The 17,437-nt window shown below is 37.8% G+C and overlaps 1 protein-coding gene across 7 annotated transcripts in view; it reads left to right on the top strand.

Moving 5' to 3' along the window:
• Nucleotides 1–17,437, top strand: part of GRIK1 (glutamate ionotropic receptor kainate type subunit 1) — a 419,248-nt gene that overhangs the window by 387,127 nt on the left and 14,684 nt on the right. For 5 of the 7 annotated variants that reach the window (XM_005657138.3, XM_021070896.1, XM_021070893.1 and 2 more), the window contains 2 exons: nt 5–230; nt 12,558–12,808. In XM_005657138.3, coding sequence (XP_005657195.1) covers nt 5–230; nt 12,558–12,808 — 477 coding nt within the window. Of the gene's footprint in view, nt 1–4; nt 231–12,557; nt 12,809–14,132; nt 16,996–17,437 lie in introns of those variants that run through there. The other 2 variants (XM_021070895.1, XM_003358905.5) reach the window with 1 other exon arrangement.

Here is a 17,437-nt window from a genome sequence, read left to right as displayed (position 1 = left end):
GCAGAAATCAAAGATATCCACCTACGAGAAGATGTGGGCTTTCATGAGCAGCAGGCAACAGACTGCCCTGGTCAAAAACAGTGACGAAGGGATTCAGCGAGTGCTCACCACTGACTATGCCCTGCTGATGGAGTCCACCAGCATTGAGTATGTGACCCAGAGAAACTGCAACCTCACGCAGATTGGGGGCCTCATTGACTCCAAAGGTTATGGAGTGGGAACGCCTATCGGTAAGAAAGACAAGGTAGTCGCCAAGACTGAGATGCACAATGTCCATCCCAAAGTAGAGAAGAGGATGGGCTCAGAAATACCTGCCCACAATTCTGAGAAGGCCCACAATGCCTTCAGTGGCTTGATAAACAAGGGAAATGCCCATACAGATCAAGCCATGTTCTGAATTGAAGATTCCAAGATATTTAACCTAATAAATTTTCAACTCATTGTTTCTTTCAAGTTCTACTACTGCTGTAAGTTTGAGTACATAGATTTTATTATTTTACCCCAGACAGATTATCATTAATAGAATATCTTTCTAATCAGCACCCTTCACATTTTTCCTTCAGTACCTAAACATGCCTATGTTGTGTTTTCTATCTTATATTATACTAGAATATAACAAAATTAACTGTGCATATTGATGACAAAGTTGAAGGCTAATGTTCCATGTAAACTGGTAGAAAAGCCAAGCTATAACCCAAAAGAAAAACAATCAAGCTTAGATTATAATTTGCTCAAGCAATATGCTAGATTCAATCACTGATAACTATCTAAAGTCTCCAAATATCCCCATTCTTTGATTTCGTACCACTGCTCTCCCTAGGGATATTATTCTCTTATAGGCATATAGGTCCACACAGCTAGGTATGTTTCCATGTCTAGGATATACAATTCTATTCTATATTCAAAGGACAGTTACTGAATCCCCATCTATAAAAATGCCCTATTTCCCTCACTACAGAAACTGCAGTGTATAAGTTTCTGACTCAGTGGCAATCTGCTCTTTTCAAGTGAATCATTGGTAATTTTCTTTTTTCCTTTCTTTTCTTTTTTTTTTAATGGCTTCACCTGAGGTACATGGAAGTTCCTAGGTTAGGAGCTGAAATGCAACTGCAGCTGAGGCTTATGCCACAGCCACAGCAACACCAGATCCAAGGTGCATCGATAACCTACTCCAAAGTGTGCTGCAATGCTGGCTCCTTAACACGCTGAGCAAAGCCAGGGATTAAAATGGCATCCTGACAGACAATGTCGGGTCCTTAACCCACAGAGTCACAACGAGTACTCCTCATTAGTAATTTTTCTGACAAACATTCCAAAGAGGAGAAATTGGAGGCTGTCTTAGATGACTGGGCTAGTCCAACAAGAAATGTAGTTACAAAAAAAAAGGGGAATGTATACATGGAGGTCACCATGCTGTACAGTAGGAAAAAAAAAATTGTATTGGGGAAATAACAATAAAAAAAAAGAAATGTAATTACAATTAGGTCAGGTAATTCGGGAACCAAGGTAGATTATTATTTTTATCTTTTGATAGGGATTATCCAGTTAAACCCTCAACATTACACAGGGACCATAAATGCTTACAGAGCCCAAGCAGGTGTAATTGAATGAAGCTTTGTTTGTTTCAAGAGGCAAAAGGGAACAGTAGCAACTGTGGAGAATTAGAGACAACACAACTCATGTAAAGGGGGCAGCAGCCTTTAAGGTCAGTCATGGTAACCACGTGAGAATTTGAGCACAACATTTTTAGATATTCCATTTTTCATGAAAAAGAAATCAGATTTTAGGTGGACTTTCCTGATGTTTTCATTTGCAACATATGTATATATTTTCTAAAAAGATTAAGGAGCCCACATTCCACTTTTGATTAATACTAATTTGATAAACTAGATAAAGTTTAACTCTCTTCACCTTTTACCATGCATATGTAACCAATTTGACTCCAGGAAATCTACCTGGGGCTATAAGTACATGCTATGATGAAATTACCCATATTATTACTGTTGTTATTCAAGTCCTCTAAATAAATTTGCAGGATGATTAGGCTAGGAAAACATAACTATCTACTTGCCCCTTTATTTCCAATAACTTCTCCTGATGAAAATACCTATATTGAAAGTGATGTATATATATATTTTTTGAAGAGGTAAGCTTTCCTACAACTAAGTGAATATCCTCTGCAGGGGACTCGGTGGGGTTGTTAGACACTAACTAAAAGGATCTTTTGATTTGAAAAACAATGTCCTATCTCTCTAAGCAAGCTCTGTCACCTCATTTTAGACAATAAGTTGGAGGAAGCTCAACATGTTCCTTTTGTATATCCCATCACTACCGATTTTAGTTACATCAGACAAGAACAGCAGGACTGGGTACCTTTGCCTGAATCTTTTCAAAATCAAGACCTTATGATTGATTGCAAAATATTCTGTACCTTCTTAGAAAAGCAAGTGTACTTTCTTCATAGAACCATCTTTACATTAATTAATAAAGTGGAAAACAGGGATTTTATCATTCCATCCTCCACCCACAAACCACCTCCACCACCTTTTAATGCCCCTCTTTGCCCACCCACTTTCCTGTCTGGTCATAATAATAGAAAATAACACTGTGCATCATTTCTTGAGAATATTTATACTTTAATATAAGGCTTTTAATGGGCATTTCTTCTGCTGAGTGGACTATAACTCTAAAGTTCAAGTTTTGGTGGGGAATGGGGAGGAAGTCAGGAGCCCCTTTCTGCAAAACTTCTGAATTAATGTAGCACTTTGAAAATGACTCTTCTTTCACGTGAATGAGGCTGATCCTGTGATGAGTATCAGTATATTTTATATAATTTAATAGACAGAGATTTGAATGTTCCAGCTCAGTCTACCTTTTACCAACCTCATGCATTCTCTGACATACAATCTCCAAAGTTGAAGAGTTTTTCTCCCTCCCTCAATGAAAAAAAAAAAAAAATACAGTCCAGGAATTTTTCATAGTGGTTATAAACCTGTCATGCTTTTAAAACAAAAACAATGAAGGAATAATTGGAACAGATGGCAGACCTCAGAGAGAATACATCCATTGGGAATACAGCTGTTGGATAAATTTGTGAGATGTTTCTTCTATGATGAATTGACTCTTTAAGAAAGATCAGTTGCTATTCAGGAAGATTTGTGCATACACATATATTTTTTTTCAAGTGCCTTGTAATAAATCACTTCTGATGTCATTCAGTCCATTTAAGCAACAATAACAACAAAGGCTGAAACTAAAATACGTTTAGATGTAAAAAATTCTTCCCATGCTTCTATTCTGCCTTGACCAGCTAAAAGCCTCCATGTTCCCTCACCTGGTCAAAGATCGGCAAAGTCACCTTGGTGATGACACAAAATTGAAAACTTTGCTTCTTAGAGACTCTCGGGGCAGAAGCTCTGGAAATGTGTCTTCTCGGGGATTTAAAATAAAACAGAGAGAATGAGAGCAGTTAAGATTTAAACAGGTTACCATGAGGCTGGAAATTACCTTCCTTAGAGAACAACTTTAAACAGAGATCTGATCCCTGTCTGCCTGAAATGTTACAGGGATCCTGTAGCCTGAAGGCAGAAGGAGAGCATCAGTCAACATTTATTGAGTGCCCACGGAGTATACTGCTATGATACTGCTGCAATCGCTACCATACGGATCATTCTTACGCTTTTCAAAGCACTTTCATGTACATTAAAGCAAAGCTCTCCTGGTTCACTTAATTGCTCACATGCTATGAATATGTTAATGGTGCTAATTTTGAAACTAACCATTATTCTGGGGTATTTAAGCAAACAGCCAATATCTTTTAATTTGGCTTGCAAGAGCTATTTTCTCATCAAAAATCCATAGTCTTAATTGGTAGGCTACAATCTAACTTCAAAACATTTTGCTGTTCTTTTAAACTTGATTTTGAGTACAAGAAATGACTTTAGGAAGTCTTGGGAAGAGTGGAAAAAATGACAAATGTTGCAATGTTAATCTGCTTTTCTGACTTCAACCATGCCCTAGAACACAGGTATGTGGTGGGGCGACACAGAAGATGGAGGGAGGAAATTTAATGGAAATTATACCAAGAGAGAGTAAGGAGAATTGAGTTAAATTCTTGGCTCTGCCTCTATTGCTTTCACCTCTATCTTCACATCCTAAATAAAGTTCTTCATTTCTAAAATAAGTACTCTGGACTGTATGGTTCCTAAAATGTCTTTTGGTTCTAAGACACCACATTTTTTTATTTTCTACTTTTTTTGCATGTTTCTATTTCCACCAAGAAGAACTTTGATGTTTACAAACAGAAAGAACTAGGATGTACTATTTTCCTACTGAGTAGAAGAAACACTTACAAAAAATTCTTAGCATCCAAGGAGAAATTGAGTAAAGAAATCTTACCATCGTTTTTAATCTCTTTCTTTGCATTGATTAACCCAGTGTTGGGCAAGCTATGGCTACAGGTGGATGTTGATGTTCTCTAGCTCTAACATAATTAAAAGTTCAACGGCATTACTAGAAGATAGAGTGTAAATAATATTGATAAAGCTTGCAAATTTTCTACACCGAGCTGAATTTTTTAAGACATTTAAATTATTCAAAACTTTTTTTGTTGTTTTATTATTTAATTTTTGTCCACTGTACAGCAAGGGGATCAAGTTCCTCTTACATGTATACATTTTTCTCCCACCCTTTGTTCTGTTGCAATATAAGTATCAAGACATAGTTCTCAATCCTACTCAGCAGGATCTCCCTGTAAATCCATTCCAAGTTGTATCCAATAACCCCAAGCTCCCATCCCTCCCACTTCCTCCTCCCCCCCCCGGGCAGCCACAAATCTATTCTCCAAGTCCATGATTTTCTTTTCTGAGGAGGTGTTCATTTGTGCTGGATATTAGATTCCAGTTATAAGTGATATCATACGGTATTTGTCTTTGTCTTTCTGGCTCATTTCACTCAGTATGAGAGTCTCTAGTTCCATCCATGTTGCTGCAAATGGCATTATGTCATTCTTTTTTATGGCTGAGCAGTATTCCATTGTGTATATATACCACATCTTCCGAATCCATCTGTTGATGGACATTTGGGTTGTTTCCATGTCTTGGCTATTGTGAATAGTGCTGCAATGAACATGCAGGTGCACGTGTCTCTTTTAAGTAGAGTTTTGTCCGGATATATGCCCAAGAGTGGGATTGCAGGGTCATATGGAAGCTCTATGTATAGGTTTCTAAGGTATCTCCAAACTGTTCTCCATAGTGGCTGTACCAGTTTACATTCCCACCAACAGTGCAGGAGGGTTCCCTTTTCTCCACACCCCCTCCAGCACTTGTTATTTGTGGACTTATTAATGATGGCCATTCTGACTGGTGTGAGGTGGTATCTCATGGTAGTTTTGATTTGCATTTCTCTTATAATCAGCGATGTTGAGCATTTTTTCATGTGTTTGTTGGCCATCTGTATATCTTCCTTGGAGAAATGTCTATTCAGGTCTTTTGCCCATTTTTCCATTGGGTGATTGGCTTTTTTGCTGTTGAGTTGTATAAGTTGCTTATATAGTCTAGAGATTAAGCCCTTGTCCATTGCATCATTTGACACTATTTTCTCCCATTTTGTAAGTTGTCTTTTTGTTTTCTTTTTGGTATCTTTTGCTATACAAAAGCTTTTCAGTTTGATTAGGTTCCACCGGTTTATTTTTGCTCTTATTTCTGTTGCTTTGGGAGACTGACCTGAGAAAATATTCATGATGTTGATGCCAGAGAATGTTTTGCCTATGTTCTCTTCCAGGAGTTTGATGGTGTCTTGTCTTACATTTAAGTCTTTCAGCCATTTAGAGTTTATTTTTGTGCATGGTGTGAGGGTGTGTTCTAGTTTCATTGCTTTGCATGCAGCTGTCTAGGTTTCCCAGCAATGCTTGCTGAATAGACTTCTTTTTCCCATTTTATGTTCTTGCCTCCCTTGTCAAAGATTAATTGACCATAGGTGTCAGGATCTGGTCCTTTCTATTCATTGTCTGTCTGTTTTTGTACCAGTACCACACTGTTTTGATGACTGTGGCTTTGTAATATTGCTTGAAGTCTGGGAGAGTGATGCCCCCTGCTTGGTTTTTTTGTTTTTTTGTTTTTTTGTCTTTTTGCTATTTCTTGGGCCGCTCCCACAGCATATGGAGGTTCCCAGGCTAGGGGTCCAATCGGAGCTGTAGTCACCGGCCTACGCCAGAGCCACAGCAATGCTGGATCCAAGCCATGTCTGCAACCTACACCACAGCTCACGGCAACGCCGGATCGTTAACCCATTGAGCAAGGGCAGGGATCGAACCTGCAACCTCATGGTTCCTAGTCAGATTCATTAACCACTGCGCACAACAGGAACTCCCCTGCTTGGTTTTTGTTCCTCAGAATTGCTTTGGCAATTCTGGGTCTTTTGTGGTTCCATATAAGTTTTAGGATTGTTTGTTCTAGTTCTGTGAAAAATGTCATGGGTAATTTGATAGAGATGCATTGAATCAGTAGATTCCTTTGGTAGCATGGCCATTTTTACAATATTGATTTTTCCAATCCAGGAACATGGAACATCTTTCCATTTCTTTACATCTTCTTTGATTTCTTTGATTAAAGTTTTAAGTTCTCAGCATATAAGTCCTTTATCTCCTTGGTCAGGTGTATTCTGAGGTATTTGATTTTGTGAGGTGCAGTTTTAAAAGGTATTTATTTTTGTATTCCTTTTCTAATATTTCATTGCTGGTATACAAAAATTTGACTGATTTCTGAATGTTAATCTTATATCCTGCTACTTTGCTGAATTTATTCATCAGTTCAAGTAGTTTTGGGGTTGAGTCCTTAGGGTTTTCTATGTATAGTATCATGTCATCTGCATACAGTGACAGCTTTATCTCTTCTCTTCCTATTTGGATGCCTTTTATTTCTTTTGTTTGTCTAATTGCTGTGGCTAGGACTTCCAAAACGATGTTGAAGAGCAGAGGTGAGAGTGGGCATCCCTGTCTTGTTCCAGATTTGAGTGAGAAGGCTTTCAGTTTTTCTCCATTGAGTATTATATTTGTGTGGGTTTGTCATAAATGGCTTTGATTATGTTCAGGAATGTTCCTCTTTACCCATTTTGGCAATGTCTTGATCATGAATGGATGTTGGACTTTGTCAAATGCTTTTTCTGCATCTATTGAGATGATCATATGGTTTTTTACTTTTCTTTTGTTAATGTGGTATATGATGTTAATTGATTTGCATATGTTGAACCATCCTTGTAAACCTGGGATGAACCCTTCCTGTTATGGTGTATGATTTTTGATATGTTGTTGGAGTTGGTTGGCTAAGATTTTGTTGAGAATTTTTGCATCTATATTCATCAAAGATATTGGCCGATAGTTTTCTTTTTTGGTGGTATCTCTGTCTGGTTTTGGAATTAGGGTGATGGTGGCATCATAGAATATCTTTGGGAGTATTCCTTCTTCTTCAACCTTTTGAAAAAGTTTAAGGATAATGGGCACCAATTCCTCTTTATATGTTTGGTAGAATTTGCCTGTGAAGCCATCTGGTCCTGGACTTTTATTTGTAGGGAGTGTTTTCATGACATCTTCAACTTCATTTCTAGTGATGGGCCTGTTCAATTGGTCTGTTTCTTCTTGATTCAGTTTTGGCAGGCTGTAAGATTCTAGAAAATTGTCCATTTCTTCCAGATTGTCAAACTTGTTGCCATACAGTTGTTCATAGTATTCTCTTATGGTTTTTTGTATTTCTGCTGTATCCGTTGTGATTTCTCCTTTTTCATTTATAATTTTGGTGATTTGGGTTCTTTCTCTCCTCTTTTTAGTGAGTCTGGCCAGGGTTTTGTCAATTTTGTTCACCTTTTCATAGAACCAGCTCCTGGTTTTATTAATTTTCTCTATTGTTTTTTGAGTCTCTATTTTATTGATTTCCTCTTTGATCTCTATAATTTCCTTCCTTCTGCTGACTTTAGGTCTTTTTTGTTCTTCTTTTTCTAATTCATTTAGGTGGAGGGTTAAGTTGTCAATTTGAGATCTTCTTTTTTGAGGAAGGCCTGTATTGCTATGAATTTCCCTCTGAGCACTGCTTTTGTGTCCTCCCATAGATTTTGAGAGGTTGTGTTTTCATTATCATTTGTCTCAAGGTATTTTTTAATTTCCTTCTTGATTTCCTCATTGACCCATTGGTTTTTTAGTAGCATATTGTTTAGTCTCCATGTAGTAGGTTTTTTCTCATTTCTTTTCCTGTGGTTGATTTCTAGTTTCATACCATTGTGGTCAGAGAAGATACTTGAAATAATTTCTATACTTTTAAATTTGTTGAGTTTAGCTTTGTGTCCCAGGATGTGATCATTTATTGAGAATGTTCCATGCACACTTGAGAAGAATGCGTATTTTGATTTTTTTGGATGTAGTGTCCTGAAGATGTCAATTAAGTCTAACTTTTCTATTGTTTTCTTTAGGATCTCTGTTGCTCTATTGGTTTTCTGTGTAGAGGATCTGTCCATTGGTGTGAGTGGGTATTAAAATCTCCTACTATGATTGTATTCCCATCAATTTCTCCCTTTATGTCTGTTAATATTTGTTGTATGTATCTGGGTGCTCCTATATTTGGGGCATATATGTTGACGATAGTAACATCCTCTCCTTGGATGGATCCCTTATCATTAAATAGTGTCCTTCTTTGTCTTTCTTTATGTCTTTTGTTTTAAAGTCTATTTTGTCTGATATGACTATTGCAACTCCTGCTTTCCTGTCATGTCTATTGGCATGAAATATTTTTTCCCACCCTTCACTTTCAATCTGTATGTGTCCTTTGTCCTAAGGTGAGTTTCTTGTAGGCAGCATATTGAAGGTTTTTGCCTTTTTATCCACTCAGCCACGCTTGTCTTTTGATTGGAGTCCATTGACATTTAAGGTGATAATTGATAGATGATTATTTATTGCCATTTTAAAACTTGTGTTCCAGTTGATTCTATGGTTCTTCATTCTTCCTTTCTTTTTTTGGTTGGATGATCTCTGATTATTTTCTGCTTGAGTTTTTCTTTTTTTTTTTTTTCATTTTTTGCGAATGCAATGTTTGGTTTAGTTTGTGGGTGCCCTGTTTTTTAAGTATGCTAACCCCTTCCTATAATCGTGTGTTTTAGCCTGATGGTCCTATAGATTCAAATCCTTCATTACTATACTAAAATTAGAAGAGAAACAAACAAAAACAAAAAAAATTTTTTAACAATGAGTCTATTAATTTCCTTACTTCCCTTTTCCACATTTTATGATTTTGATGACTCTTTTTTTTTTAATTTTATTTTGTTTAAACATGTCCATGATTAAATCTGTATGCTGGCTTATTTGAGTGACTGCTCTCTGATTGTGGTTTCCTCAATCATCCTTTCTTTTTGGTTTAGAGAAGCCCTTTCAATATTTTTTTAGCCTGGCTTTTGTATTACTGTATTCTGTTAGCTTTTGTTTTTTGGAAAAAAATTTTATTTCCCCTTCTATTTTAAATGATATTTTTGCTGGATAGAGTATTCTAGGTTGCATATTTTTTCCTTTTAGACTTTAGATATCTCTTGCCATTCCTCCTGGCCTGTAGAGTTTCTGTAGAGAAATCATCTGATAACTTTATGGGAGTTCCCTTATAGGTATCATTCTGCTTTTCTCTCGCTGCCTTTAGGATCCTCTCTTTATCATTAACTTTTGCCATTTTTATTATAATATGTCTTGGTATGGGTCTATTTGGTTTCAACTTGTTTGGGGCCCTCTGTGCTTCCTGTATCTTGAACTCAGTATCCTTTAGATTTGGGTAGTTTCCAGCAATAATTCTTCAAATATATTTTCCATCCCCTTATCTTTTTCTACTCCTTCTGGAATTCCTATTATGCGTAGATTGGCCTGCTTTATATTATCCCATTGGTCTCTTATATTGCTTTCATGTTTTTTCATTTGGTTTTCTGTCTGCTGTCCTGATTGGGTGATTTCCATTATTCTATCTTCCACATCACTAATTCGTTCTTCCGCATTATTCATTCTGGTTTTTACTGCCCTTAGTTCAGTTTGTATCTCTGCCAATGAATGTTCTAATTTTTCTTGCTCCTCTTTATATTTTCTAGTTCCTTTCTGAGGGTGTCTGCATTACTGTTCATATCTTCTCTTAATTCCTTCAGTATTTTCACTATTTCCCTTTCGAACTCCAAGTCTGTCAGACTGCAGAGGTCTGTTTCATTGTTGACTGCTTTAGGTGAGTTCTCCTGTTGGTTTAACTGGGGGTGGTTTCTCAGCTTCTTCATCTTGCTTGTTGTTTTCTTTTTCTTGGTGGAGTTATACACCCTGTGGCCGGGCAAGTTGTACACCCTGTGGCTGGGCAAGGTTTGCCTTGGAACTGCTATGGAATGTTTCTGGAGGGCTGGTGTTGTTGGTCAGTCTTCTTTGAGGCAACGCGGCTTTTTATGAGGGTGGGTGGGGATGACAGGGTCTCTCTGAAGCAAAGGAGGACTTCCAGAGGGCAGACAGGACTGGGAGGTCTGCACCGAGATGGAAGCAGATTTCACACAGCCAGGCACAGCTTGCTCTTAGGTTTTTGGGCTGTGTGGCTCTTCCAGGTGGGCAGCTGTTCCATAGGAGTGTAGCACCCCCCTGAGGGTGGGAGCGGCTAGCTGGGCCGCTGAGAACCCAAGGGGCTCTTCCCCAGGGCAGCTGAATTGGGAGGACCACCTCTGGATGGAGGCAGATGTCACAGGGCTGGGCTGAGCTTGTTCTAGCTTTTCTGCACTGCAGTCTTTTTCTAGGGGGCTGGTGGTGCTGGGTGCTGCTCTGTGTAGATGTAGCCCCTCCAGGGGGCAGGCAGGCCAGGGCAGAGAAAGCCCCTGCAGTGGTGGCTTCCTGCAAATGGTGACGCCAGCCCTCCGGGATGGCAGACTGTCTCAGGTCCTGCGCAAGAGCATGGGGTAGGGGGAGGGGGAATGCACTGGGAAGCACAGCTTTCTGATAGCTGATGGGCAAGTGAGCTCACTGTGGTGTGGGGAGTATTCTATGGTGGCCCACCCTTCTCCTCTACCCTCCCCAACACTGGCGCCTTGTCTCTCCTGAAGATCCAGCTCTCCTGCCAGGTTCCCTCTGATGTGGCTTTTTGCTTTCCAGCCCTTAATGTATTGCTCCCTCCACCTGCAACGCTCTGCTTTCTAGACTCCCAGGCAGTCTTTGCCCTGCCAATCCAACAGACAGACAGACTGCTTCCTAGACCCCCAGTCTCCTCCCTGCGAACCCGACTGACCAGTTTCTAGTTCCTCAATCAGCCTCCGCACCACCCACCCCAGCCAGTTCCTGGGGACTGACCTCGGGAGCCAAGGTCTCGGTGCCCAGCCCCCACCAAGCGTCTCTGTTTTTGGTGACTGTGCCCGTAGTTTGGATGATCTGTTTGGTTCTCACTCTGCTTTTCAGATCTCAGACTTATTGATGCACTCTTCCCTGCATCTGGAGATCCCTCTGATTCGGTTGATCTTTCTGTGAGTAGGTGACTTTCCAGGGTGTGGGATCCCTTTCTCCTCTACAGTTCCCTTTCGGAGCACCTGTCCAGCCCTGATTCCCCTTCTTTCACTCTCCTCTTTTCTCTTGTTTTACCCAGTTATGTCTTACCATTATTGGAGTTTAGGTTCTTCTGCCAGCAATTATTGCTGTTCTGTGCAAGTCGTTTCACCTGTAGATGTGTTTTTTGTTGTTGTTGTGTTTGTGGGAGAGGGTGAGCATGTCCCCCTACTCTTCCACCATCTTGTCCAGAAAAAAGCTACTCTTAATAGTTTCTTAATAGGTGTATTTGTCAGTGGACCAATTACTATTAGCAGCAACTGCAAGTTTTTAGTGCTTAACACAATTTTTGACCAATTGTGAATTAAAAGAGAGATTCTGCTTCAGGTAGTCATCCTGGAACCCAAAAACTTCCTAAAGGATGGTTCCACTAGCCCTAGTGACTTTAAGTCCTTTTTTCCCTTGCTACATATTTGAGGAAATGGTGAGAGAGAGAGGAGAGGATCATGTTGGGAGGTTTTTGAGACAGGACTAGAAATAGCCATACATCGTTCTAACTTCCAACGGCTAGAAATTGGCCAATCACCAAAATGAATTGTAAAGGATACTAGGAAATGTCAACCTACTGCCCAAGAAGAAGAGGAAATGACACTGATCATCACCTAACCAGGTTGTCACAATATTAGACAATCAAAATTCTAGAAAAAAAATGGAATCTAAACAATAAAATTCCCTAATGTGGGAAAAGTTTCATGAAAAACTCATCAGAAGCAGAGGGGAGTCATGGAATTCCCAGCTCAGCTTTTTCTTATTGAAAAGGAATGGACAGTCTAGACAAGTGTTAATCTCAACATGTCAGCTCTTTCCTTTCCAATTATTCAGAGCCTTCAAAATATAGGATTACATTTCCATGCCCATTGCTGGTTAACTTGTGAATGGGGGTTTTCCAACAATCATGAAACAGTTACCTCTAAGACAATAAAACTTCTTCACATCTTCCTCAACTTTTTGGTGACCAATATCCAAATGACCTTACTTACAGGCTCTCCTTACCGGGATAAAATTACTATTGCTATTCTTCAATTACAAGAAGAGGGGAAACTGCATATGATGAAGGAGAAGTGGTGGCGGGGAAATGGCTGCCCCGAGGAAGACAACAAAGAGGCCAGTGCCCTGGGAGTGGAAAATATTGGGGGCATCTTCATTGTTCTGGCTGCTGGACTGGTCCTTTCTGTATTTGTAGCCATTGGTGAATTTATATACAAATCACGGAAGAACAACGATATCGAACAGGTGAGTCATCTCTTTCCAGGACTGGGTAATTTTTAGTTGCATTATTTGTCTTAAGTTTAGGGGTTTTTAGGATGCTTGCCCTTTTTCATAACAGTCTATTAAATTAGATACCCAGAAGAGCCATTTTTGAGTTAGAGCAAAGAGCTATTAAATCCCTGCCAGGTGCTGCTGGCACTGTAGCCACATAATTTATTAATGAGAAGAAGGAAGTGCCTTATACGCTAAATCCAATTAGCCCTATTTGGAATGACAGTGCAAAAATTCCAGACTCAGTTAATTTCTTGAACATTTATTTGCTCCAAAGATAGAAATGCTAGAAAGAAGCGAATCCAAAACTGGAAAAGATATAAAAAGATCTTTGAAAGAAATCTTACCACTTCTTCAGTGAGATTCTGAGCACATGTACTAATGCAAAGCAATTTATAAAAAGATATAAATGTAGTATTTTAAAACAGAGCATTTACCTCTACCAAAATGTGTTATAAAAGAATAATTCACAAAAATTTTTCCAGGAGTATTATGAACAATACAGAATGACAATAAGATATATTGAAGACTTTATTTTTCCAAATCTTAGGATTATGATTGATTTCAACAGCCAGTCATTTTTTGCCTGTTACTTTTACTTTTGATGAAAATCACACCAGGAGCTGACACAGTTTTGAGCAGGATGATGGCAATTAAAGACACTTCCTTCATGAGTCTAAGATAATAAATAAAACACAAAGCTCAGACCCAATGGAGAACATTTGGTCACTGGTCAATTTCAAGATCCTATTAGACTTTTGAAACTATGCAGTGTTGATAATGGGGCTAGTTTAATGCTCAGCTATCACTGTCTTAAAATTCTTCATAGTTTTAGAACAAGGGGCTCCACATTTCCATTTTGCTCTGGGCCCCACAAATAATGAAGTCAGTTCTGGTGAATAATGAGCCCCACTTCTTTCAGGGGTAACTCTCCTTAAGTTCCCAAAGATGGGGGATTATTGATTATAACCTGGATTCATCATGAAAATTCTCCCCCAATTACAAGGCAATTGTGAGAACATTAAGCACCCCTTTCCTGGATCTTGCTAGAGAAAACTGTCCTTAATTAAAAGGGAGTATGGAAAGGTCTGCTTTGCTTTAACTTTCGATTTGCTCTTGAGGTGTCTTGTTTTATGCAACTAATTTGAAAAATAAAAGCTTGTGTATGTTATGCTTTAATGTGCTTCTCATAATTGCCAGCTTCATTTGATATAAATTTTCATTTAAACACTCATTTTTGTTTCTGATGTATTCACTTTTCAATATTTTTTTCTCATTTTTTTCTTTTGCATGCAAGGCTTTTTGTTTCTTTTATGGACTGCAATGTAAGCAAACCCATCCAACCAACTCTACTTCTGGAACCACTTTATCTACGGATTTAGAATGTGGCAAATTAATTCGAGAGGAGAGAGGGATTCAGACTCAGTCCTCAGTTCACACTGTGTAATCATTAAAAAAAAAAAAAAAGTGTGCCCAGTAGAAACTGTTTCTGCTAATTGGTGTTGTTGATGATATCTGTATCTATGAAGCATAAATAGCCATAATCCTTAACCTTTTAAGATAGCAAAACTCATGTACGCTAAACATTGAATGTAATGCACTGAAAACACATGTGCATTTTATGTTGAAACAGAGTTATATGAGGGGTATACAGACTCCAAGTTATGTGTGTTTATAGGAATCTGTTATACCATCGAAAGAATGGTTATCTTAGTTGTAATTTCATATATTAAAAATAAGTAACTCTTTCCTCATGAAAAAGTCAATTCAGACTTTCAACAGTGCAGAGCATGAAAACAAACTGCTATTTTGTGGAATTCTTTTCATCTTTGTGAACCTTTTTTCCTCCTCTTTCCTTCCCCCTGTACCATTCATTTTGTGATCCACACTGTCCAACTACCCAAAGCCCCATCTTTTCGTAACTCTTTAACCATGTTAATTTTTAATTCAAACTGAGTCTACTATTTAAAATGCATTATTTACACAGAGATGCAAAAATGTCTTCGATTTTAAAGATTAAAAAAACTGACCCAGAAAACGAAAGCTAAACTTGAAACTCCCAAAGTCACAGAAGAAGAGCATTTGCTAAGTTGGACATCACTCAGGAAGACACAACACAGTCAAGAATGGTCCCTGAGTAGAAATTCATTAACATCAAGGTCTCCAGGAATATTTGCTTGTAGAGATTAACAATCTTCTGTAGGTTCAAATAGATAGCATGTTCAGAGTCTTTAAGGAACGATGATTTTTTTCAAGCTGCAGATAATATTTTGCAAGCTCTAAGCAAAATCCTAAGCTAGAAATTAATGCATAACATCTTCTATTTTCCACTCGCTCACACTCATTCTTTGCATTGATGAACATCTCTTCACAAGATGTTATTGCATTCCCTTCTTGCTCATCCAGGATAGAGTGGCTGTTTTAGTAGCCGTCTTTCTGAGCCTTGCCACTTTTGCACTGATGTTCTGGATCCTTTGCCATTTTCAATTTATTCTAAGCATACTGGAGAGAAGGACAAGGAGGAGAAAAACAAATAGAGGAAATAATTTCCATTCACATTAGTTACAGATCTCTGTCGATTTATTTTCCACCTGCCTTCAAAATGCTGTGAATAAATTTCCACTCTCACTGAGCTTGGTGACATAGAAAGCCAACGACATACCTAATTTGTTGTAAAGGAGGATGGCGGCTGTCCCTCTGAGCTTGTTTTCTCTTCACAGTGAAAGGGGAATTGAAGATCCTTTCATCTTCCCTCAGTATGGGATCGCTTGGTCTTTGTTCTCCTTAATGGGGTTACTTTTTGACATAGAACGTGATCCCCCAAAATATATTTCTCAGAAGTAGAGATATGCCATCTGTGCAATCATATAGCATTTTGCCTTCTCTTTGCTTAGCTTTAAATAAGTTCTAGTTTTTGAATCGCAAGTCTCTCCAATCAACTCTATATTTCTCCAGTAAAGCATGTTCATGAAAGATGACTCTCTCCCTGATTGTTTCTCAGTCTTTCTTTCTTCCTTAAATAAATATACTTTTAGGAAAATATTTATCAATTATATGAACATTTCTTAACTCTTATTGAGGTAAAGGCAACATACTGTCTGCTCTAAATCAGAGTTTACATTCTCATAAGCAATAAAATCAGATGTCAGAATAAATATTTTTACAAATACAAATTCATCATTCATTGATTCTGTACATAGAAACCATAAATTACGTAAATTTATACTCTCGAAGACTATTTAATAAACCACAAATGCTACCCAAAAAGTTCAAGGGTGATTGATGAGGTATAGATGATGAGAGTTAACAGTAACAAAACTTGACTTTCTATATGGGGTGTCCTTCAAAAAGTGTAATTTTGAGGTTTGGATAGAATTGATATTTGTGTTCTGCTTTAAACTATATACTACCTAATTCTGATAGTCATGTATTATTTTATGGTTTCAAAATGTTTTAACATACAGCATTACATTTAATACTTTCTACAGTTTTATTTCAACTTTACTGAGAAATAGATACAAGAGTCAGCAATGCAGAGTCCTAGATTTAGAATCAGAAGAAAATTTTCTAAATCAGCCAAACTTAGGTTCACATTCTAGTATATCCACATGCTGAATGGTTGTAGGCATGTGAATGAATTTCTGAGAGCCTTGGTTTCTTACCAAGTAATATGGGGAATAGTTTCTAGGTCATAAGCTTGTGTTGAAGGAGTATTTTTCAAAATGTCTTTCACTGGCAAGTGTTACTCAAATAAGATTTGATGGTCAAGTAACCCATGGAGCTCCAGACTAAATGTCCCTTTACTGTGTGGTATCTCAGTATGTTGAATATGTTATAATACACTGAGAATATTCAACAAGATAGAAAAGTATCCAGCACTTCCCAAATTTTTTGTAAAAGCATCTTGACAAACCAACATTCTACAGACTCCAGGGAACACATGTATGAAAATGTGTTTCTCCTCCAGTGATAATGTCCAAAACACCTAATACCCTGCCTGGCATAGAGTTGCCATTCAAGAAACAGTAATATTTATTATTGGAGGTAATTTTTTAACTTCTCTGAACCTCAGTTTCCTCATTTGTAAAATGAACATGGCATATTGACTGATATTTCTTTGATAATTAAATAAAATAATACAATGGCATAGAAAATGAAAATGTTTATAAGAGTTGTATTAATAAAAATTGCTTAGACATTCCTTATAGAGAAAATAAATATTGCTCTCTGGTCACATGGGCAATGAATACAATTTAGCAGGCATCTTAAAACAGGTTTTAGTTTGAAAAACAGGTTTTCCAATTTAGAGTTTCAAAATATTTCTAAGACCAGTTTTAATGCTTTTATTAAGCATTAAAAGTCAATAGCCAATTCACTGTGCTCAAAAAAAGGACCCAAACTGGCAGTCTATAAGAATGTAGACTGGAAGGTTTTGAACCTCACCTCTCGAAATTGAATTTAATTAGTTGGAATAGAAGGAGGACAAAAGCAGTTTTTAAGGTACCTTGTTGATTGTAGTGCATAGTAGTAGCCTAAGATATACTCTTATGTGTATAATTGGCACTCAGTAAGTGGTTGCTTTTTATTGATTGATTCTAGATG

Source organism: Sus scrofa, chromosome 13, assembly GCF_000003025.6.
Source record: "Sus scrofa isolate TJ Tabasco breed Duroc chromosome 13, Sscrofa11.1, whole genome shotgun sequence".
Lineage (NCBI taxonomy): Eukaryota > Metazoa > Chordata > Mammalia > Artiodactyla > Suidae > Sus > Sus scrofa.
This window is presented reverse-complemented; position numbering and strand designations above follow the sequence as displayed.